This window comes from Musca domestica, unplaced genomic scaffold (genome assembly GCF_030504385.1).
Source record: "Musca domestica strain aabys unplaced genomic scaffold, Musca_domestica.polishedcontigs.V.1.1 3, whole genome shotgun sequence".
NCBI classification, from domain to species: domain Eukaryota; kingdom Metazoa; phylum Arthropoda; class Insecta; order Diptera; family Muscidae; genus Musca; species Musca domestica.
In genome coordinates, this window is record NW_026712299.1 from 8,889,420 (window position 1) to 8,914,573 (window position 25,154).

The window sequence follows — 25,154 nt, forward strand, 5'->3', positions numbered from 1 at the left end:
TTCAAGCCATTGCCAAATCTCAAATACCAGATACCAAATAGAACCTCTATAAAATTTCAAAATTTCTTTTTTTCTAAGTTTTCACCAATTAAAGTACCCAGTAATTTTCGTACAATTATGGTACACATTTCCGATACCACCACCATATGTCCGGAATACACATGCACAGCGATCCTTATATAAATAGAGAAAGAGGCGAGATATACCCACAGTTACTTTTGAGGATCATCACTTTCTAAGTCGATTTCTGCATGTCAGGCCGTCCGTCCGTCTGTCTCTGTATTCCTGTGAACATGATGCAGATCGCATTTACTATCAGATAGAGATGAAACCTATTGAAATTGGTGAGAATCGGTTGAAATTTAGATATAGCTCCCATGTATATCTTCAACCGATTTCAGGTTATTTGTGCACCAAATTGCCAATATTATTGCCAAATGACCTGCATTTTGACACATCTGAGCGAATTCAGTCTGGAAGCAAGTACTTCAAATTTCACATATAAAATCGGTTCACATATAGTATTATATATATATATATATATATATATATATATATATATATATTTCATCAGATTTGGGATTTCAGTCCCTCATATTCTTAATATTCATGCGACAACAATGATATTTGGTACCAGATATCTTATAGAGTTTGGAAATACCTTTACCAAATATTTTCAGTTCAGATTTGGATACAGCTCCCATATATATCTATAATCCAATTTTAGGTGTATTGTGCAAATAATGGCTAATATTAGCCTAAATGTACGGAATTCTGACTTTTCCGACGGATTTTGGCCTAAAAGCAAGTGCTTCAAATTTTGGTTAAAATCGGTTAAAATGTAGCTATTGCTCCTATATATATGCTTCATCCGATTTTGTGTTTAAGTCCCAAATATTTTTTAAATCTTGAAAAAATATTTGCCAAATTTTATCGTGATCGGTTTAGATTTGGATATAGCTCCCATATATATCTTCAACGGATTTCGGGTTATTTGTGCTGCAAATGGCCAATATTAGTCCAAATGACCTGAATTTTGGCACATCCGACCGAATTGAGTCTAGAATCAAAATTTGGTGAAAATCGGTTGAGATATAGCTATAGCTCCCATATATAGGTCTCATCCGATTTGGTGATTTTGATATCTGTAAAGCTCGGAAATACCGTTGCCAAATTCGAGATCACCAAGATTTGTTATGGGTGCTCTGCTAAATATGACTTTTCCTTACTGGTTACCTCTATATAATATCAAATGGTACCATTTTAGAACTTTTCGTAACCTTAAGGTTCGAATATCCAAATACCTTGTCGTACATCTATCCTACACTCCATTAGTGACCCTCATTTCAATTTCTATTCGGTTTAAAAACTTTTTTTGCAAAACCCCAGCCCTATCCCACGCCTACTCACCACGACTAAGCCTCGTGCAAAATTTCACGATTCTAGCTTCAACCGTTTCATCTTCGCTTTAATTCTCAGTCGGTCACTTATTTCACTACTATTTTTATAACCTCCACCATAGTATGGAGGGTATATTAAGTTTGTCATTCCGTTTGTAACACCTCGAAATATACATTTTAGACCCCTCAGAGTGTATATATTCTTGATCAGCATAAAATTCTATGTCGATTTATTGATGTCCGTCCGTCTATCCGTCTGTGGAAATATATCTAGCTTCCGAACGAAATGAAGTAGATTGATAAAACTTTACTCAAATGTGTATTATGTCTGCAGGAATTTTGTTATTAAAAATGGGTCATGTGGGTCCACGTTTTGGTATAGCCCCCATACAATGGTACCTCCCTACATTCGGTATTTTGATGATTTTAGCGACATTATTCACCGGAATTGTTTCAAATTTGGTATTTGAAGTTCGTAATGGATACTACAGCTTGTGACAGAAAATTGTCTGTGCAGGTCCACGTCTTCGTATAGCCCCCATATAACTGTACCTCTCGATATTCGGTATTTTGATGATTTTAGCTACATTATTTACCGGAATTATTTCACATTTTGTATTTGAAGTTCGTCATAGATACTACAGTATAAACAGAAAATGGGCCATGTAGGTCCACGTCTTCGTATAGCTCCATATAACGGTACCTCTCGATATTCGGTATTTTGATGATTTTAGCGACATTATTCACCGGAATTGTTTCAAGATTGGTATTTGAAGTTCGTAATGGATACTACAGCTTGTGACAGAAAATTGTCTGTGCAGGTCCACGTCTTCGTATAGCCCCCATATAACTGTACCTGCTGATATTCGGCACTTTGTTGATTTAAGCAACATTATTCACCGGAATTCTTTCAAATTTGGCATTTGATGTTCGTAGTGGATAATACAGCCTATGCCAGAAACTTGTCTGTGCAGGTCCACGTCTTCGTATAGCCCCCATATAACGGTACCTCTCGATATTCGGTATTTTGATGATTTTAGCTACATTATTTACCGGAATTATTTCACATTTTGTATTTGAAGTTCGTAATGGATACTGCAGCTTGTGACAGAAAATTGTCTGTGCAGGTCCACGTCTTCGTATAGCCCCCATATAACTGTACCTGCTGATATTCGAAATTTTGATGATTTTAGATACATTATTTACCGGAACTATTTCAAATTTCGCATTTGAAGTTCGTAATGGATACTACAGCCTAAGACAGAAAATTGTCTGTGCAGGTCCACGCCTTCAAATAGCCCCCATATAACGGTGCACCCCAATATTCGGTATTTTGGTATTTGAAGTTCGTAATGGGTACTACAGCCTCAGACAGAAAATTGCCTGTGCAGGTCCACGTCTTCGTATAGCCCCCATATAACTGTACCTCGAGATATTCGGTATTTTGATGATTTTAGCTACATTATTCGCCGATTTTTTTTTGACAAGTTTCGTATTTGAATGTTGTAATGGCTTATGACAAAAGTTACCTATGGAGGTCCATGTCATCGTATAGACCCTAACATAACAGCTACATTCGGTATTTTTAAGATTTTAACAGAATTTTTAAGGGATTTTATAGTTTTTGAAAATTGCCAAATTCGTTCCAAATGGTGGAGGGTATTCAAAGTTCGGCCCGGCCGAACTTACAGCTAGTTTTGTATATAGAAGATAGATTATAAATATATTTATCTCCAAAATACAAAATTTCAAAACCTCTTTTTATTTCAAAAACTCGATAGGAGTTAGGCCTCTGAAAATAATTTTTAATTGAAATCTAGACCATGGCACATATTCAAGCCAAGCCGTCAATGAAAACTAAAAAAGTAGTAGAACAAAAAATAAAAAAATATTGACCTTTTCGAATTTCTTAGAAATTGAAATAATATATTATCGATATGTTGTTGTCGTATTTCAGCTGAATATGGTAGGCAATAAATTGATAACTAAAATAAAGAGGGAGATTAGAATGACTACTGATTGCCCAGTTAAAATGAAAAGTGGTTACGAAGTGCAGCAAATATCGGGGGAGGGGGGAGGTTGATCCCAGTTATGGTTTTATGTGAACGAACAAACGATAGATCGATATGATCAGGGGAAATTTGTTCTTTCGGAAATGTTAAAAATGACCTCTATTTTTTATTATCTTTGTTCCAATTAGATTTTTTATAGATTAAATTTAATGGTCATTTTTCAAATCGAACAATGCCAGGAGATAAGTAGGAGAAAAATTACACACGCGAATTGAATGTTTGTAAAACTTTTTGCAAATACTTGGAAATATTGCTTCTGTGCCCAATAATGTGAACACAGGGGTATTAGACAGAATTTTTGAAGTGATACTTAAATGGTACAATGTTGACTTCGATTTCAGATTGTGTGTACTTGAAAAAGTGGGTTACTAGATGTAGACAAGTTGGTGTTTTCTCTTATTACTAAGTGGAATAGTAAAGATAATATAATGACTTTTTCATCTGGGACAAATCCGGGGAATTTAATATAATACACAATTATAAATATAATAACAAAAAAAACATCTTAAAAAGCAGTAAGTCCGGCCGGGCCGAACTTTGATTACCCTCCAACATTTTAAAGGAATTTGGAAATTTTCAATAAAAAGAAAATAGAGTTCGTTAAAATTCTATTAAAAATTTAACAAGTAAAAAAACATTAAGTTCGGCCGGGCCAAACTTTTAATACCCTCCACCTTAGGGTAAAGGAAACATTAGAGGAAATGTGGCAAAAACCATTAAAATGCCGAATATCGGGAGGTGTCGTTGTATGGGGGCTATACCAAATCGTGGACCCATACATACAATTTTTCGCCACCGGAGCTGGAACCCATTATGACCAAAAAATACTAATTTTTAGAGAAATCCGTGAAAAAATATGACAAAAATAATCAAAATACCGAATATCGGGAGGTACCTTTATATGGGGGCTATACCAAAACGTGGACCTATACATGACATGTTTTGCCACACGCACAGGGACCCGTTATGACCTACAAATACCAATTTTCAAACAAATCAGTGAAAAAATGTGGCATAAATCATCAAAATACCGAATATCGGCAGGTACCGTTATATGGGGACTATACCAGAACGTGGACCGATATATCTCATTTTCAATACCAACCATCCTAGACACAATACAAATTACTCTGCTAAATTTTGGCGTTCTACGTCAAATAATGTGGGCTGTATCGTGATTTCAACAGACAGAAGGACAGACAGACAGACGGACAGACAGACAGACGGAAAACGTTAAATCGATTTAGAATTTTATGCTGATTATGAATATATGTACTTTATGGGGTCTACCACGAATATTTAAGGATGTTACAAACGGAATGACAAAGTTAATATACCCTCCTGTCCAAGGTGGAGGGTATAAAAATACCGAATATAGGGAGGTTCACTTGTATGGGGCCTCTACGAAGACCTGGACCTGCATAGACAATTTTCTGCCACAAACTGTAGTACACATTAGTAACTTGAGATACGAGATTTGAAACAATTCCGGCGAATAATGTAGTGAATAATGCAGCAAAATACCGAATTCTGTGGAGCTATCGTTATAGAGGGATTATACGAACACCTGAACCTGCTTAGGCAATTTTCTGTCAAAGGCTGTAGTATCCGTTAGGAACTGCAAATACGAAATTTGAAACAATTTCAGGGAAAATGACGCTAAAATCATCAAAATACCGAATATCATACGGGTGGTTATACCAATTCATTTTGTTCGGTAGCTATAGTGAATTCCACAGACGGACAATATAGAATTTTATGCTGAGCAAAAATACTAGTATATGTACTTTTTAGGGTCTAAACTATATATTTCGAGGTGTTGCAAACGTGAAGGGTTTAAAAAAATATCAGGGAAATAGAGCAGATTATGATGGTAGATCTAAAAATAAAAGATACCTGGTAGATACCATTTTTTGAAACTTTCGGATTAAGATACTTGGGAATTCCTTGATATTAGATTAACAGGGTGAGATCAAACAATAGAATAAGTTTAGATTTGTTCGAATTGGTCACCTTTGGCACAAATTATGACCTGCAAACGGCCAATGAAACCGTCGCACGCTGCCCGAATGTTGCTCTGCGGCATTTTGGGCCATTCCCGGCGAAGCGCTTACTTGAGATGATCGACACTTTGGTATTTTTTAGTGACAACCTTGCTTTCCAAAATACTACAGACACAATTGGACTATTGGTATCCGGAGATTTTAGTGGCCATTGGGCGCTGGATTAACCGCGTGCCGAGTGCAATGGTGCTGAGTCCTGTTAGAATGACCAAGGTATGCGGCCAAAATGTTTGTGTGACCAAGGCGTTAATACACCCTCCAGAATATTTTCGCGATAACATTCGGTATTTATTCCGATGCCACTGTCGATTATTACGAGCGCAGAACGACCATCGGCTGTTATGGCGGTCCACACCATCACCATGGCCGGCGCTTGAGTTCTGGTGGCCAACCGAAGGTGCACATTTTCAGCTGACCTCTTTGGCAAGTAAACACGATCATTTTGTTTGTTTACAAACTGCTCTGCTGGACAACGAATGTTTTCTCATCGGAAGAAACCAAATTCGGCAGTTCACCACTTTCGGCCAAGCGAAGCAACTCTTTAGCTCTTTTCTATTTTCTTCTATTTTCTTTCTGTTGCTGTGTAAGTTCTTGCACTTTTTGGAATTTCAATGGCTTTACCTCCAACTCATTTTTCAATATTTTCCGAATGGAATATTGCGATAAGTTCAGCTCACGAGCCATTTTTCGGCCACTGAAACGTGAGTTTCGATCAAGTAGCTTCTTTACTTTTCGAACCATTTCTGCTGATGTTGCTGTTTTCTTCCGCCCACTTCCTTGACGTCGGGCTGCGCTACCAGTATCACGCTAACGAGCGATGGTACGAAACACAAAAGATTTATTTACATTTAAATGCTGGAGTGCCAAATATGAAGAAATCACACTATCACGCTTGAATTCCATCACGAACAACTATTGGAAAATTCTCAAAATTCTGCTTTTGTACTATAAAGTATATATATTCATAATCAGCATAAAATTCTAAGTCGATTTAACGATGTCCGTCTGTCTGTTGAAATCACGATACAGCCCACATTATTTGACGTAGAGCGCTAAAATTTAGCAGAACAATTTGTATTGTGTCTAGGATGGTTGGTATTGAAAATCAGATATATCGGTCCACGTTCTGGTATAGTCCCCATATAACGGTACCTCTCGATATTCGGTATTTTGATGATTTATGCCACATTTTTTCACGGATTTGTCTGAAAATTGGTATTTACAGGTCATAACGGGTCTCTGAGCGTGTGGCAAAACATTGCATGTATAGGTCCATGTTGTGGTATAGCTCCCATATAAAGGTACCTCCCGATATTCGGTATTTTAGTTTTTTTTTGCCACATTTTTTCACGGATTTGTCTAAAAATTGGTATTTGCTGGTCATAATGGTTTCCAGCTCCGGTGGCGAAACATTGCATGTATGGGTCCATGATTTGGTATAGCCCCCATATAACGGTACCTCCCGATATTCGGTATTTTGATGGTTTTTGCCACATTTCTTCTAATGTTTCTTTTACCCTTAGTTGGAGGGTATTAAAAGTTTGGCCCAGCCGAACTTAATGTTTTTACTTGTTTTTATTTATTTTTACTTTTCATATATTTTTTTTAATAATTTTTATTTAATATTTTATTTTAAAACCACATCTCAATTTGTTTTTTTTTTTTTTTTTTTGAAAAATATATTTTTTTTAATCTTTACTAGAAGTCTCAAGTTCAAACCGTGTTTCCATTTCTTCAATATTTGTATTTATTTAAACCCGTTATGAACCATTTATTTAATCGTTAGTTAATAGCAACTAAGTATTAAATGTTTATACAAATAAACTTAAAGAAGATTAGAGATTAGCTAAATGTTACACAAATATCAATTATTATATTATTATCATTATTATTGGTTAATGATTCATATTGTTGCTAAGTAGCATACCGTGTTTAAACAAATCTGGAAAAAATTCACACAACATCATATGTTTCGAGATCATATGTTTCAATCTGGTTTTTGTGATGGGCGTGATTTTGAAGTTTTTTTTTCATACCCTCTCTACCTAAGGAACTAAAACCTATTTCACGTGAGTTCAAAATTTTAGACAATTAATGGCTATGACTGTAGGCGAAGATATTTAGAGGCGGTCCAGCTATGTCCATCAGTCTGATGGACTATATACAGGGTGATATTCAGACTGCTGTCATTTCTAAGCCATTCGTCCGACAGCTGTTAAAATTATTCCAGTAACAGCTCATCCAAAAGTATTTTGTTGGAAATTTTCCAGAAAAAAAGTTATTTGTGATGGAATTCAAGCGTGATAGTTAGATTTCTTTATATTTGGCCGGAAAACCACAAGTGGCTATCGTTACAGCAATCCAGCATTTAAATGTGAATAAAGCTTTTGTGTCTCGTACTCGTTTCCGTGATACTGGTAGCGTAGCCCGACGTCAAAGAAGTGGACAGAAGAAAACAGCAACATCAGCAGAAATGGTTCGAAAAGTAAAGAAGCGACTTGATCGAAACCCGCGTTGCAGTTGCCGAAAAATGGTTCGTGAGCTGAACATATTGCAATATTTCATTCGGCAAATATTGAATAATGAGCTCGGGGTAAAGCCATTGAAATTCCAAAAAATTCAAAGAACTTACACAGCAACAGAAAGAAAATAGACTGAAAAGAGCTAAAGAGTTGCTTCGCTTGGCCGAAAGTGGTAAACAGCCGAATTTGGTTTTCTCCGATGAGAAAACATTCGTTGTCCAGCAGAGCAATTTGTAAACAAACAAAATTATCGTGTTTACTTGCCAAAGAGGTCAGCTGAAATTGGGCACCTTCGGCTGGCCACCAGAACTCAAGCCTCAAGCCGGCCATGGTGATGGTGTGGGCCGCCATAATAGCCGATGGCCGCTCTCCGCTCGTATTAATCGACCATGGCATCAGAATAAATGCCGAATATTATCGCGAAAATATTCAGGAGGGTGTATTAAATCCTTGGGCATGCAAACATTCCAACAGGACTCAACACCATCGCACTCAGCACGCGCCACCCAAGAATGGTTACAAAATGAGGTTTCTCGCTTCGTTTCCAGCGCACAATGGCCACCAAAATCTCTGGATAACAAGCCGTTGGACTATTGTGTCTGGAGTATTTTAGAAAGCAAGGTTGGCACTAAAAAATACCCAAGGGTCGATCACCTCAAGCAAGCGCTTCGCCGGGCATGGGCCAAAATACCGCAGAGCAACATTCGGGCAGAGTGTGACGGGTTCATTGGCCGTTGAAGGCCATAATACGTGCCAAAGGTGGCCAATTCGAACAAATCTTAACTTATTTCAAAATTTGATGCTATTTCCGACATTTTTTGCTTTCAATCAATAAAATTTAAAAAAAAAATTAAAAATTATGGCGCTGGACTTTTTTGCAGTTTTTTTTTCTCTCACCCAGTATGAAGGTGTTTTGGAGGTGTGTTCCATAATTGTACGGAAAGTACTGAATTTTACTATATTTGGTATTGAGTGAAGGAATTGGGCTGAAATCCCCTGATATGATATTAGATAACTGTTAATATCCGAAGTAATTCAGCATTAGGGTCCCTGATGGTTGTAGGTTAGTGCTAAAGAGGTGTTTTTGTAAATGTGTATTCACAAGTGCGCAAAAAGTACTAAATAGTGCCATATTTGGTACGATTTTGTATTGGGTGAACAGAAATCTGCGATTTAGTTTGAGGTTCGCATGAATGTAGCCTTGACATTTGGAAGTGTGTACTATACACTTCCACAGCCACCTTCAAATGTTGTACGAAAAGTACTAAATGGTACTAAAATTGGTATTGGGTGAAGGGATTGGGCTGGAATCCTCAAATTTCATACCTAGATATCTGTTGGTATCTGAGGTTGTGATTTGGAGCCGGTTTCGGAAATGTGAACTTTAATTGTACAAAAAGTACTAAATGGTACTAAATTTGGTATTAAGTGAAGGAATAGACCTGAAATCGAACATTTTTTTGTAAATGTCTCTGTTGGTATCTGTGGTTAAGTTTTGAAGGTGGTTTTTGGATATGTGTACTACAAGTGCACAAAACGTACTGAATAGTGCTATATTTGGTACAATTTGTTATTTGGCGAACGGGTAGCGCTTGAGCCTGGACATAAGAATGTGGTTTCGGAAATTTATATTATAATTATACGAAAAGCACTGAGTGGTACTATATTTCGTATTGAGTTAAGGGATTAGGATAAAATCCTGAAATTTGATGTTGAGGTCTTCCTTGGTATCAGGAATTGAGATATGATGCTGGTTTTGGATGTACGTAACATAATTTTACGAAAAGTACTAAATGGTACTACATTTTGCATTGGGCGAAGAGATGGAGATAAATTTCTGATATTTGAAACTTAAATAACTGTTGCTATCTAAGCTTGAAATTTGGAGGTGAATTTGGAAATACATCTTATATTTGTGCGAAAAGTACTCAATTTGGTATTGAGTAAAGGAAAAGACCTAAAATTCTTAAATTTGTATTGAGGTCTCTGTTGGTATCTAGAATTGAGATATGGAATCTCTGCTATAATTATTCAATCAGTATTAAATGGTACCGAATCAGGTATTGGGTGAAGAAATATAGCTCAAATCCGCAAACTTGATATTGAGGTCTCTATTGGTATCAGCATTTACGTATGGAGTTGGTTTTGAACATGTTTGCTATAATTGTTCGAAAAGTAATAAATAGTGCTACATTTGATATTGGGTGAAGGAATATAGACAAAAACCTCAAATTTGATATTGAGGTCTCTGTAGGTATCTTGAATTGAAATATGATCGTGGTTTTGGGTGTAGGTAATATAATTGTAGGAAAAGTACTAAATTATGGTATTGGGTGAAGGTATAGAACTGGAATTCCAAAATTGAAAATTATTTTGATCTGTTGATATCTGGAATTAAAATTTGGAGGTGGATTTAGAAATGTGAATATAGTTGTATTTAGAAAAATTACTATACTAAATTTGGTAAAGGTACGAAATGGTACTAAATTTGATATTAGGTAAAGGAATGAAGCTGAAATCCTAAAATTCGATATTTTAGTTACTGATGCTAACTACGTTAGAGATTTGGAGGTACTAAATTTGAAATTAAGTGAAGTAATAGACCTTAAATCCTCATATTTAATATTGAGGTTTCTGTTGGTATCTGAAATGGAAATATGATCGTGGCTTGGGTATAAGTAATATAATTGTGTGAAAAGTACTAAATTTTGGTATTGGGTAAAGGTATAGAGCTAGAATCCCAGAAATTTGATAATTGATCTGTTGATATCTGAAATGGAGATATGGAGGTGGTTTTAGAAAAGTGTACTTTAATTGTACAAAAAATACTAAATGTGTATTATTTTTGGTAAAAGTACGAAATGGTACGAAATTTAATATAGCTTAAGGAATAGAACTGAAATCCGGAAATTCAAAATTTAGATTACAGTATATTAGTATCTGCTTTAGAGATTTGGCGGTAGTTTGGAAATACGTTCTATTTTTGTGCTAAAAGTACTAAATGGTACTAAATTTAATGTTGGTTGAAGTAGTAGAGCTGAAATCCTGAAATTTGATATACACAGGGTGAGATAAAAACAAGTAAAAAACATTAAGTTCGGCCGGGCCAAACTTTTAATACCCTCCACCTTAAGGTAAAAGAAACATTAGGAAAAATGTGGCAAAAACCATTAAAATGCCAATTATGGGGAGGTACCGTTATATGGGGCTACACCAAAACGTGGACCTATAATTAAAATGTTTCGCCACACGAACTAGGACCCATTATGACCCACAAATACCAATTTTTAGACAAATCAGTGGAAAAATGTGACAAAAAAACTAATATACCGAATATTGGGAGGTACCTTTATATGGGGGCTATACCACAACCTGAACCTATACATGTAATGTTTTGCCACACGCTCAGGGATCCGATATGACCTACAAATACCAATTTTCAGACAAATCCGTGAAAAAAATGTGGCATAAATCATCAAAATATCGGGAGGTACCGTTATATGGGGACTATACCAGAACGTGGACCTATATATCTCAATTTCAATACCAACCATCCTAGAAACAAAGCAAATAGCTCTGCTAAAATTTGTCGCTCTACGTCAAATAATGTGGGCTGTATCGTGATTTCAACAGACAGACAGACAGACGGACGGACGGACAGACAGACGGACATCGTTAAATCGACTTAGAATTTCATTCTGATTATGAATATATATACTTTATGGGGTCTAAGACGAATATTTAAAGATGTTACAAACGGAACAAAGTTAATATACCCTCCTTTCCAAGGTGGAGGGTATAACAACTGTGAGAAAGTCAAACGCCATAATTTTTACATTTTTTTAATTTTATTGAAAGAAAACAAAAAATGTCGGATATAGAATAAAATTTTAGAATAAGTCTATATTTGTTCGAATTTGTCACCTTTGGCACGAATTATGGCCTTCAAACGGCAAATGAAACCGTCACACGCTGCCCGAATGTTGCTCTGTGGTATTTTGACCCATTCCCGGAGAAGCGCTTGCTTGAGGTGATCGACACTTATTTATGTGCCAACCTTACTCCCCAAAATACTTCAATAATCCAAGGGATAGGTATCCGGAGATTTTGGTGGCCATTGCAAGCTGAAAATGAAGCGAGGAACCTCATTTTGTAACAATTTTTAGGTGGCGCGTGCTGAGTGCGATGGTGTCAAAGGTCTGTGGCCAAAATGTTTGCGTGCCCAAGGCCCTCCAGAATATTTTTGCGATAATATTCGGCATTTATTCTGATGGCACGGTCGATTAATAGGAGCGGAGAGCGACCATCGGCTGCTATGACGGCCCATCCCACCACCATGGCCGGCGCTTGAGTTCTGGTGGCCATCCGAAGGTGCACATTTTCAGCTGACCTCTTTGTCAAGTAAACACGATCGATCACTTTGTTTATTTACAACCTGCTCTGCTGGACAACGAATGTTTTCTCATCGGAGAAAACCAAATTCGACAGATCACCACTTTCGTCCCAGCGAAGCAACTCTTTAGCTCTTTTGGGTCTATTTTCTTCCTGTTGCGGTGTAAGTTCTTTCATTTTTTGGAATTGCAATGGCTTTACCTTGAGCTCATTTTTCAATATTTGCCGAATGGAATATTGCAACATGTTCAGCTCACGAACCATTTTTCGGCCACTGCGACGCGGGTTTCGATCAAGTCGCCTCTTTACTTTTCGAACCATTTATGCTGATGTTGCTGTTTTCTTCCGTCCACTTCTTTGACGTCGGGCTACTGGTAACGAGCGATGGTACGAGACACAAACGATTTATTCACATTTAAATGCTGGAGTGCTCTAACGATAGCCACTTGTTGTTTTCCTGCCAAATATAAATAAATCACACTATCACGCTTGAATTCCATCACGAATAACTTTTTTTCTGGAAAATTCTCACCAAAATGCTTTTGTATGCTTGGAAACAATATAATGAGCTGTCAGTGGAATAATTTTAACAGCTGTCGGACGAGTGGCTTAGAAATGACAACAGTCTGAAGTTGGTTGCAGTTTTTTCATATCACCCTGTAAATTATCCATTTTTAATACTAAAAGGTCTTCCTTTTCTAAAATTTTAGGGTGGACTTTTCGCTGACAAAGTAGAAAGAACTTTTCTAAGTTATTTATAACTTTATCAATTTTTATTTAATTATTTATTCATTAGTTATTTATAACATATTTTCACCCCAACAACAATTGTATCTCTTTCCATCTTCAAATAAAAAATAATCCCCGTAAACATGCCCTTATTTGCACGAATTATGTCTAAACATATGACAAATTTTCGAGCATATTTACCTCCACAGACACAGGAAATTGGTTTAGCGAAAAGCACTTATCCAATGAAACGATTTAGCAGCTGACTATAATTCGGTAAAAAAAAACCCTCAACTTTTTTTTGGGTTATAGCTATCTCCGGCCATAGCTATTTATCGATATTATTGTTTATCTACAAAAAACAATGTATATTGAAATATTCCCCCATACCGGCTTATCTGCAAAATTTCGTTATTCAGCTTTTCCCCCCACCCCTTTCGGTCAGTGGTTCATTTCACACCCCACCTGATATTTTTTTTTTGTTTTTCATTGACTCGATGTGGAATCAAACCAAATAGCACTCATTCCCCCATATGTTGCGTTTCGAGCAGAGCCTTGAGAGTCGCGATTCCATGGATGCTATCGGGCCAAATGCAAGAATTGATAAAAGGCCATGTTAACAAACATTTAATTGTTAGTAACAATTTATAAGTGCTGGCACAACGATCGACTGATATTGTTTTTATTTCTCGGCAAAGCCATTTCGTAGCGCGGTAAAAGAATTCGAAACGGAGAAATAGATTTTGGTCGTGTCGCACTAACCAACCATCCACTCACCCATCCACCCACAAGACGTTAAACGGTTTAAGGCTGAGTGAAAATGAAATTTTTGGCGGTGCTATTTTTTGTGGCAATTTTTGCCAACAGCAAAGGTGAAAAATTAAATTAAAAAAAATAAAAACATATGGAAATTAAGACAAAATATATATGACTAAATGCAATGTGAAATTGAAAATGAATTGGATTATAGAAAAATTAAAAAAATTTTTTTTTTTTTTCAAAAAATAAGAAAAGTGAAAAATTTTTAAAATAAAATTAAACTGAAAACCAAAATAATTAAAATATCGAAAAAATTAATAAAAAATATCCAACGAAATGATTTCTTCGTAGATTTATTAAAAACAATATTTTTATAAAAAATAAACAATAAAAAAAATATATAAATAATAAAAAAAAATAAATAATAAAAAGAAATAAATAATAAAAAAAATAAAAATAAATAATAAAAACAATAAAAATAATAATCAAAAAGTGTCAATAAAAAACTACCTTATGTTATGGAAAAATAAGTAAATAAGTATGTTCGGCCGGGCCGAACTTTGAATACCCTCCATCGAATTTGGCTAATTTTCAAAAAAAAAAAAAAAACAAAAAATTCATTAAAAATTCTGTTAAAATTTAGAAAATACCGCATTTAGCCGTTATAATAGGGTCTATAGAACCCCGTGGACCTGCATAGGCAACTTTTGTCACAAGCCATTACAATATTCAAATGCGAAACTTGAAAAAAAATCCGTGAATAATGTACCTAAAAATCATCAAAATACCGAACATGGGGGTTATACGAAGGCGTGGGCCTGCACAGACAATTTTCTGTCATAGGATGTAGTATCCATTACGAACTTCAAATACCAAATTTGAAACAATTCCGGTGAATAATGTCGCTAAAATAATCCACATACCGAATATCGGAAGATACCATTGTATGGGGGCCATGCAAAAACGTGGTCCTTTACATACAATGCTTCGCCACCGGAGCTAGAACCCATTACGACCTACAAATACCAATTTTTAGGCAAATCCGTGGAAAACTGTGGCAAAACTCAACGAAATACCGAATTTCGGAAGATGCCGCTATATGGGGGCTATATGAAGACGTGGACCTGCACAGCCAATTTTCTGTCATAGGCTGTAGTATTCATTACGAACTTCAAATAGCAAATTTAAAAAAATTCCGGTGAATAATGTCGCTTAAATCATCAACATACCGAATATCGGAAGGTGGGGGGCTATACGAACACATGAACCTGACGAGATCATTTTCTGTCTTAGACAGTAGTATCCATTACGAACTTCAAATACCAAATTTAAAAGATTTCCGGTGAATAATGTCGCTTAAATCACCAAAATATCGAAATTAGGGAGCTAGTATTATATGAGGGCTATACGAAGACGTGGGCCTGAACGGACAATTTTCTGTCATAGCCTGTAGTACGCATTACGAATTTCAAGTACAAAATTTGAAACAATTTCGATAAATAATGACGCTAAAATCATCAAACTAACGAAAATATCGGAAGGTACCGTTATATGGTGGCTATACGAAGACGTGGACCTGCACAGACAATTTTCTGTCATATGCTGTAGTATTCATTACAAACTTCAAATACCAAATTTGAAACAAGTCCGGTAAATAATGTCGCTAAAATCATCAAAATACCGAATATCGGGAGGTACCGTTATATGGGGGCTATACCAAAACGTAGACGTACATGGTCCATTTTCAATACCAAAAGTCCTGCAAACATAATATACATTTGAGTAAAATTTTATCAACCTACTTCATTTCGTTCGGAAGCTAGAGTGATTTCCACAGACGGGCATCTCTAAATCGGACATCTCTAAATCGACATGGAATTTTATGCAGATCAAGAATATATATACTTTGTGGGGTCTAAAATGTATATTTCGAGGTGTTACAACCGGAATGACAAATGGTGGAAGATATAAAAATCGTTCAAAAATCCGAAGCCCTTTAAAAATATTCCTTCGTAATTCAGGTTGCCAATAGTCTTTAAAAATATTTCCGTTATTAACTTTGTTGCTGATGGATTTTAGATATTTAAAAAAAATCTAGTTACCAATTGTTTGAAAATTATTATTTTTTTAAATCCACGTTGATAACACTGTGCGACAAATTTCAATTTTTTTCAAATAATTACAAAAAACGAGCAGATTATGAATGTAGGATTTTGGAAAATTTATATTTTTTAAAATATCAATTTGCCAAGGATTTGACAATTATTTTTTTTTTTAATCCACGTTGATAACACTGTGCGACAAACTTCAAATTTGCAATAATTACAGGGCCAAATTCAGCTGATTACGAAAGTGGGATTTTGGAAAATATTAAAAAAAAAACACAATTTGCCACGGATTTGGGAATTATTATATTTCTTTACACTGTGCGACAATCTTCCAATTTTCAATAATTAAAGGGCGATATTCAGCCGATTAGAAAGTAGAGCTAAAAATATAACCCAAATAGAGCTGGCGTAAGTTCCACCCTCTTCGACATTTTTTGGAAATTTTCGGAATAAGATTCTGTGGAACCCGTTGATTTTTGATATATAGTGTCTTCGGCAATATTACAGCTAATAACACGAGGATTATTTTGGCTAGCAGATTTACCCCTCAAGTGAGTCATAAATGGGGTCTTTTTGGTTCTTCTTTCAAAACATTATCAAAAACTCACTCTAAACGGGGTCGTAACAACCTAAAATACCCTACAAAATTATTCGCCACAAAATTCTACTACAGGCTCCAGAAGATATCAAGAGCCTAAATCTTACCTAAACGCCAGGAATACGTATATATTCGAAATACATATTAAGGATAAAGCCGTACTTTATGTGAGTTTCTGTAAAAATCACCAACAAAGCATTATTTTAGAGGGGTGATATCAAAGACAAAAATGTTCCTCGTCAAATTTCACTATAAGTCACCTCGGAACAGAAATCTCTATTTCCATTCTATATAAAAAAAAAAAATATTTTCATCAATGTGCCAAAAAAAAAAAAACAGAAAAAATATCTTAATTTTCTTTGATAATTCTTTACTCGCTCTTTTTTCGATTTGACGCCTAAAAGTAACATAAAAATTCATTCTACGCGGAAAGTATTAAAAGAAGAAATATTCTACACAGCATTTTACTATAAGTCTCGGAATAAACATTATATGTATGAACAATAGTTTTTATGAAAATTACATTCGTAATTAATATACTACAAGTGAAAATCATATGTTTGATTTGTTTTTCCGTTAATTTAAAACATTTACAAATCTCTCTTTACTCTTCATTTTTTTGTAAAAACTGTCAGAGGTAGAAATGTTCTACATCAAATTTCATTCTAAACCATCAAAGAAAAGAGATCTCTATTTCCACTGTACAGGGTGACATAAAACTAGTAAAGAAAGTCCTAAAGTCGGGCGGGGCCGATTTTATGATACCCTACACCACTTTGCTAATTTAGTTGAGCTCCACATAACTATTAAAAGTTTTTATGGGAGAATTCAATCATACACCCTATGATTATAATTATAATTTAAAATTCAAAGGACTAAATATGCCGAAGCATTTGTATCTTTTAAATTCGGACTTGTATCACCCATTTGGTGCGAGATTAATTTGAAATCTGATAAAGATATATATGGGAACTAAACCGATCTCGATAAAATTTGGCAAAGATATTTTTGAGCTGTATTTGATATATTTCCCTGAATATCGTTGTCACGGAGTGCATATTACGGCTGTAGGTAACAAATACAACAAATCGGATGAACAATATATATGGGAGCTATAGCTATATCTGAACCGATCTTCACCAAATTTGGCATACTACCTTCTAGACTAAATTCGGCAGTATGTGCCAAATGCCATCCCATTTGGGCAAATATTAGACGTTTGGTGCACAATAAAGGGTAAATCGGACGAAGTTATATATGGGAGCTATACCCAAATCTGAACCGATCTCGATAAAATTTAGCAAAGGTATTTCTGAGCTGCATTTGATATATTTTCCTAAATATTGTTGTTACAGAGTGCATATTACGGCTGCGGAGGACAAAAATAACAAATTGGATGAACAATATATATGGGGGCTATAGCTATATCTGAACCGTTTTGGATCAAATTTGGCATACTTATTTTCAGGCCTAATTTGGTTGTATGTGCAAAATTTCATACTATTCGGGCTGATATTACACGTTTGGTGCACAATAAAAGGCAAATCGGACGAAGATATATATGGGAGCTATATCTAAATTTTTACCGATTATCTCCAATTTCAATAGGGTTCGTCATTGGGCCAAACAAATGTTGTTTGCAAAGTTTCATTTCAATCGGATAATAAATGCGACCTGGATTTTGTTCACAAGAATACATGGACAGACGGACGGACGGACGGACAGACAGACGGACTGACATGCATAAATCAACTTAGAAAGTGATTCTATGCAGATCAACAAAAGGAACTATGGGTCTATCTCGTTTCCTTTTACCTGTTACAAACAAATACACAAAGACATAATACCCAGACCACCTTGTGGTGTAGGGTATAAAAATGCAACGAAGCCAAATGCTATAATTGTCGGGAATATAATCAAATTTTAGAATAAGTTCAGATTTGTTCTAATTAGTCACCTTTGGCATGAATTATGGTCTTCAAACAGCCAATGAAACCGTCACACGCTGCCCGAATGTTGCTCTGCGGTATTTTGGCCCATTCCCGACGAAGCGACTGCTTGAGGTGATCGAAACGTTGGTATTTTTAGCGCCAACTTTGCTTTCCAAAATACTCCAGAAACAATAGTACAACGGATTGGTATCCGGGGATTTCGGTATTTTTAAATATAAACAGAATTTTTTAAGGATTTTATTTTTTGAAAATTTTCAAATTTATTCCAAATGGTGGAGGAGGGTATTCAAAGTTCGGCCCGGCCGAACTTACAGTTTTTTTTTTTTTTGTGATTTTGATGCCAATATATTCTTGTTATGTAATAGAAATAGAGATATCTTTTCTGCGGTGTCTCATAGTGAAATTTGATGAGGAATAATATTGTCTCTGACGTCATTCTTCTAACATGTTGCATTGTTGGAGATTTTTGCATAAACTCACACAAAGTACGGATTTGACCCTAATATGTGTTTTTAATATATACGAAATCCTGCGTTCATAATCTGTGGGGTTTCCTGTAATTATTATTTTTATTGCTTAGTGTTATAAATCTGAAAGTTTTCAAAAAAATCAAAAAATCCACATTTATAGACCTTGAAAAGAATATGTGTCAAAAGATCCCCTTTGTTATTTGGTGCAATATCATTTGACCTCCATATGCAGCCCACAATTCTCCGTTATCAACAGTCATTGGATAATTTTCATGATAACAACGAACCTGGGAATGGAGGCAGCCACTCATTTCCGTTACGAAATCTGTAATATCGGTTGGGATGGCGTTGTTAGAAATCGTTCGAAGCAATCGTTCTTGTCTTAATGACAATGTCTTCTAAAAATATTTTCTAATTATTTTGTTTCTTTTCTTCTTTTCTCTTCCTCCTCCTCCTCCTGCTCCCCCCATTCCTTCTTATCAAATCGAAACATAAAATCACATTAATTACCAGTTGTTGGCGAGTCATTGCATTGCTACACCTGTGACGGAGATGATTGCAACAGTTTGGATACAATGGAACCTGAATTATGCTACGATAGCGGTGAAGATTCGACTCCGACACCAACAACAACATTGGAGCCAACAACCGAAAAACCAGAGGAAACATCAACGCCGGCGGGTACAGACAGCACCACACAAACTCCCGGGGAAACGACAACGACAGTAGGTTCAGAAACCACAACTCAAGTTCCGGGGGAAACAACAACGCCAGCGGGTACAGAAACTACAACGACGTCAGCTGGTACAGAAACCACAACTCAAGCTCCGGGAGAAACCACAACTCAAGGTCCCGGAGAAACATCAACGCCGGCGGGTACGGAAAGTACAACTCAAGGTCCAGGAGAGACGACCACCACATCCACTTCAGAATCCACAACTCAGGGTCCAGGAGAGACGACCACCACATCCACTTCAGAATCCACAACTCAAGCTCCAGGAGAAACCATCACCCCACCCGGTTCAGAAACCACAACCCAAACTTCCGGAGAAACATCAACACCAGGAGCTCAAGAAACTTCAACTAAATCAACTGAAGAAACCACAACGACGCCACCAGATACCGAAACCACAAAGCCTACAGAAACCACAACTCTAACAACCGAGGGAACATCACCCAGTTCAACAACTCCAGAAACCACAACTCCAGCACCCGAAGCAACGTCACCCAGTTCAACAGCTCCAGAAACAACAACAACAACTCTTGGTACTGAAGACACAGGTACCACAACGAAACCATCAGAAGCTCCTGGAACGACAGAAAAACCTATTGAGACCACACAACCTGCAAACGCCCCAGAAACTACAGTCAAAGCGCCAGAAGAACCAGCTCAGACTAAAACTCAATCAGGCGCAGCAATTTTGCTTAGAAATTACCGGGCACTTTCGCGCAGCCGACGTATGACGGCACCAGATGGTACCGGATACGCTTGCTACACTGTGGAATATAAAGGTAAGAGGATATTAACTGTTTAAGCACATCTTCGAATCGTAGACTAAATGGCCTCAGAAGGCACATCAGTAGAGTAGATGGCCTACGAGATCAATAAGATAATCTTCATAGGTCATCTACAGTAGAGTAAATGGCCTCAGAGATCATCTACAGTAGAGTAGATAGCCTCAGAGGTCATCTACAGTAGAGTAGTTGGCCTCAGATGTCATCTACAGTAAAGTAGATGACCTTAGAGGTCATCTACAGTAGAGTAGATGACCTCAGAGGTCATCTACAGTAGACTAGATGGCCTCATAGGTCATCTACAGTAGAGTAGATGGCCTCAGAGGTCATCTACAGTAAGGTAAGATGGCCTTAGAGGTCATCTACAGTAGAGTAGATGGCCTCAGAGGTCATCTACAGTAGAGTAGATGGCCTCAGAGGTCATCTACAGTAGAGTAGATGGCCTCAGAGGTCATCTACAGTAGAGTAGATGGCCTCAGAGGTCATCCACAGTAGAGTAGATGGCCTCGGAGGTCATCTACAGTAGAGTAGATGGCCTCGGAGGTCATCTACAGTAGAGTAGATGGCCTCGGAGGTCATCTAGGGTAGGGTAGATGGCCTCGGAGGTCATCTAGGGTAGAGTAGATGGCCTCAGAGGTCATCTACAGTAGAGTAGATGGCCTCAGAGGTCATCTACAGTAGAGTAGATGGGCTCAGAGGTCATCTACAGTAGAGTAGATGGCCTCGGAGGTCATCTAGGGTAGAGTAGATTTACATTTTACATTTATCGGAAATAGCATCAAATTTTTAGAATAAGTTTAGATTTGTTCGAATTGGTCACCTTTGGCACGAATTATGGCCTTCAAACGGCCAATGAAACCGACACACGCTGCCCGAATGTTGCTCTGCGCTATTTTGGGCCCATTCCCGGCGAAGCGCTTGCTTGAGGTGATCGAAACTTTGATATTTTTTAGTGTCAACCTTGCTTTCCTAAATACTCCAGACACAATACTCCAACGGATTTGCATCCGGAGATTTTTGGGTGGCCATTGTGCGCTGGAAATGAAGCGAGGAACCTTTCTTAGGTGGCGCGTGCAGAGTGCGATGGTGCTGAGTCCTGTTGGAATGTCCAAGATCTGCGGCCAAAATGTTTGCATGCCCAAGGCTTTAATACACCCTCCTCTCTGCACCCTCCAGAATATTTTCGCGATAATATTCGGCATTTATTCTAATGCCACGGTCGATCAATACGAGCGGAGAGCGACCATCAGCATTTATGGCGGCCCACACCATCACCATGGCCGGCGCTTGAGTTGCACACGTGAGGTGCACATTTCAGGCTGACCTCTTTGGCAAGTAAACACGAGCATTTTCTTCGTTTACAAACTGCTGGGCAACGAATGTTTTCTCATCGGAGAAAACCTAATTCGGAGATCACCACTTTCGGCCAAGCGAAGCAACTCTTTAGCTCTTTTGAGTCTATTTTCTTTCAGTTGCGGCGTAAGTTCTTGCACTTTTTCGAATTTCAATGGCTTTACCCCGAGCTCGGGTCATTTTTCAATATTTGCTGAATGGAATATTGTGATATGTTTAGCTCACGAGCCATTTTTCGGCCATTGTGACGCGGGTTTCGATCAAGTCGCTTCTTTACTTTTCGAACCATTTCTGCTGATGTTGCTATTTTCTTCCGCTCACTTCCTTGACTTCGGGCTACGCTACCATTATCACGTTAAAGAGCGATGGTACGAGACACAAAAGATTTATTCACATTTAAATGATGGAGTGCTCTAACGATAGTCACTTGTGGTTGTCCAGCCGAATATAAAGAAATCGCACTGTCACGCTTAAATTCCATTACGAATAACTTTTTTTCTGGACAATTCTCACAAAAATACTTTTGTACGCTTGTAGACAATATAATGAGCTTTCACTGGAATAATTTTAATAGCTGTCGGACGAGTGGCTTAGACATGACAGCAGTCTGAAGTTGGTTGCAGTTATTTCATTTCACCCAGCATATAATTCTGTATCCCTTAATCCTGTATCCCTCAATCCTGTATCCCTCAATTAATTTTGTAATTTTTTTCTCTTACTTTTTACAGAAGGCGACTCTGCACCCAAAAAGAAGAAGGGCTGCGTCAAAATCCCCGTCGACCAGGGAGCCTGTGATGCCATAAAGAGCAACGCTGGCGATGGCGTCGAAATCGAAAGTTGCCAAATTTGCATGAGCGACAAATGCAACTCCAGCGCCTCTATTCAGCTATCCATTGTTGCCATGGTCCTTGTCATGGTACTGCGACAAATTCTGATGTGAACTCCATGAGAATGAATATAGTTTGTATGAATTGCCATTCCGCCGAATGTGCCGAATGTTTGTTTGTAAATATATATGTTTAACCAAATCTGTGTGTAGAAATGTAAGAAAGACGAGAAAGAATTAAAAAAAGGATAATTTTAGAAGAAAGCGTTTTTTATTCATTTAATTTTTCTGGCTAACGGAAGAGGTAACAATATCGTCGACCCCCACCCACTTAGAAGTCATAGCTCTTAAATAACAGTGACCTGCGTATAAACCTACCACAAGTTTTAGGTCAGATTTCGTCATCTCCTTTTTGAGATCAACGCCCAATTTTTCATGGAGGCATTACAGCCTCTTCATTGACAATGGTGGCTTTGCCGAGCTCTCAATCTATAGATCAACTGACTTAGAACCACGCCTTGCCACGATCACCTCAAGCAAGCCCTTCGCCGGTAATGGGCCAAAATACCGTAGAGCAACATTCGGGCAGCGTGTAACGTTTTCATTGCCCGTTTGAAGGCCATAATTCGTGCCAAAGGTGACCAATTCGAACAAATCTAAACTTATTCCAAAATTTGATGCTATTTCCGACATTTTTTGCTTTCATTCAAAAAAATAAATAATAAAAATTAGGGCGTTTAAATTTGTTGCAGAATTTTTATCACACCCTGTAAATAGCCAACGTTCCGCTCATTGATTCTATTTTTCAGCAATTCTATGGCAAAGACCTCTACCTAGATACGTCACACTCGTTATTTAGTTTGCAGTGAATCCGGATATTCAGGCTTTTGCAGAAGGCCCATGCGCCCATTCCACTTTCCATCTTGGAACCACCGGTATAGACGACTATACCACTTAAAGATGAACTGATCCGGGTCCAGATGTCCATGCTGGGTGTATGGATGTCCAGTAATACGAAGTTTAGTCTAAATAATATATAGTCAATGGCTATAACCCGACCTCCACATACTTGAAAATGACTGGGTGTCCAAATGAATGATTGAGTCTCATCCTACAAATAGACTTAAGGATTCCAAGTTCAGTGGGGTGTCCAGTGCAGATTGGGGTGTGTTCCTGAAGCACCTGTAATTAGAAAAACTGCTGCTCTTTGGTCTTTGTCAATGTTTTTGTTGCAAGAAGCTTTTCCTGGAAAGTGTCTGAAAAATAACCCTCCATAGCTCCGAATCGTGCGGACAATTGACCCATATAACCATTTAATGATATGCGGCTTAAGCCCCCAACTCTTTGCTAAGGAATTTTTGCAAGAGTAGAGTGCGCGCTTCTCGATATTCCTCTTCCAGTTTAGTCGTTGGTACCGAAATACTTGGCTTCCGAGAAAAAAACTAAATGCGACTCCATCCAGCAAGGGTGGCGAGAACTCTAGGAGTTTCCGCTTCCTCGTGAAGAGAACGAGCTCAGTTTTAGATGGGTTCACGCAAAACGCATTGCCGCGTGCCATCTTTTCACAAGAGCTCCCTGCATTAGGTCTGAAATAATTTGCAGGAATTTTCCAGCAATCAGCAGAACCACGTTGTTAGCGCAGGCCACAACTTTAGTTCTGTTTAGTTCCAGATCATTTAATATATCATTCATCACCAGAGTAGTGGTGACCGATTTTCTGACGGAGCACTCCCCGATGCTTCAATTGACTATTCCACTACTGAAAATAACATCACTTCACTCAACGAGGAGTAGGAGGGGTGGTATACCCAGTTTTGTGAGAGAATTATGAATTACCTCAAGCGTGACATTATTGAAGACATCCTCGATGTCGAGGAAGGCTGCTAAGGTGAAATATTAGCTATTCAGGTTCTTCCCTATGTAACCTACGACAACCATCCCAAGGAAGATGAAGTTCAAGCTCTTGTTTCATGATATACCGTTTACTCCTCAGCCTAGGACCAGAGCTATGTTTAATTCTGCCTTCGTGGGGAATAGAAGAAGTAAGGCAGTAGGCGCTTTGCAGTGATGCAGATTAATCTGAATGATGTTAAGTAGCTGCTGCTTCATTCCTCCTACTGCAGCGGCGTTAGACGGAATCGAAACCATCCTGTGTCGAAGTGCAGGATTATCTACACGCGTGACTGAAGATAATTCTGGCCAGCGGAATCGATAGATACCTTGATGACCAGGCGCTACCCTCCGTACTTGAACAGACTAGTCGTCGTTTGTCTCTATGAAGGTTGCGACAATGTATAGCAATTCCTACCTCTGACCTACTAAGTGATAGAAGGGAGGTCAGTGGGTCTATGATATTAACTTTGTCATTCCGTTTGTAACTCCTCGAAATACTCAT

At 37.5% G+C, this 25,154-nt stretch overlaps 1 protein-coding gene across 2 annotated transcripts; it reads left to right on the forward strand.

The window, feature by feature from the left end:
- The first annotated feature begins 13,796 nt into the window (after positions 1 to 13,796).
- Positions 13,797 to 23,017, forward strand: LOC101899489 (salivary glue protein Sgs-3). Of its 2 annotated transcripts, XM_059124530.1 has the most exons (4): positions 13,797 to 14,050; positions 19,579 to 20,010; positions 20,059 to 20,577; positions 22,662 to 23,017. In XM_059124530.1, exons 1-4 carry the CDS (start codon positions 13,999 to 14,001, stop codon positions 22,871 to 22,873), a joined length of 1,215 nt encoding a protein of 404 aa, XP_058980513.1. In that variant the 5' UTR covers positions 13,797 to 13,998; the 3' UTR covers positions 22,874 to 23,017. The 2 variants fall into 2 exon arrangements, with proteins under 2 accessions (XP_058980513.1, XP_005187590.2); XM_005187533.4 differs by having other exon boundaries at positions 19,579 to 20,577.
- Positions 23,018 to 25,154: the final 2,137 nt, after the last annotated feature.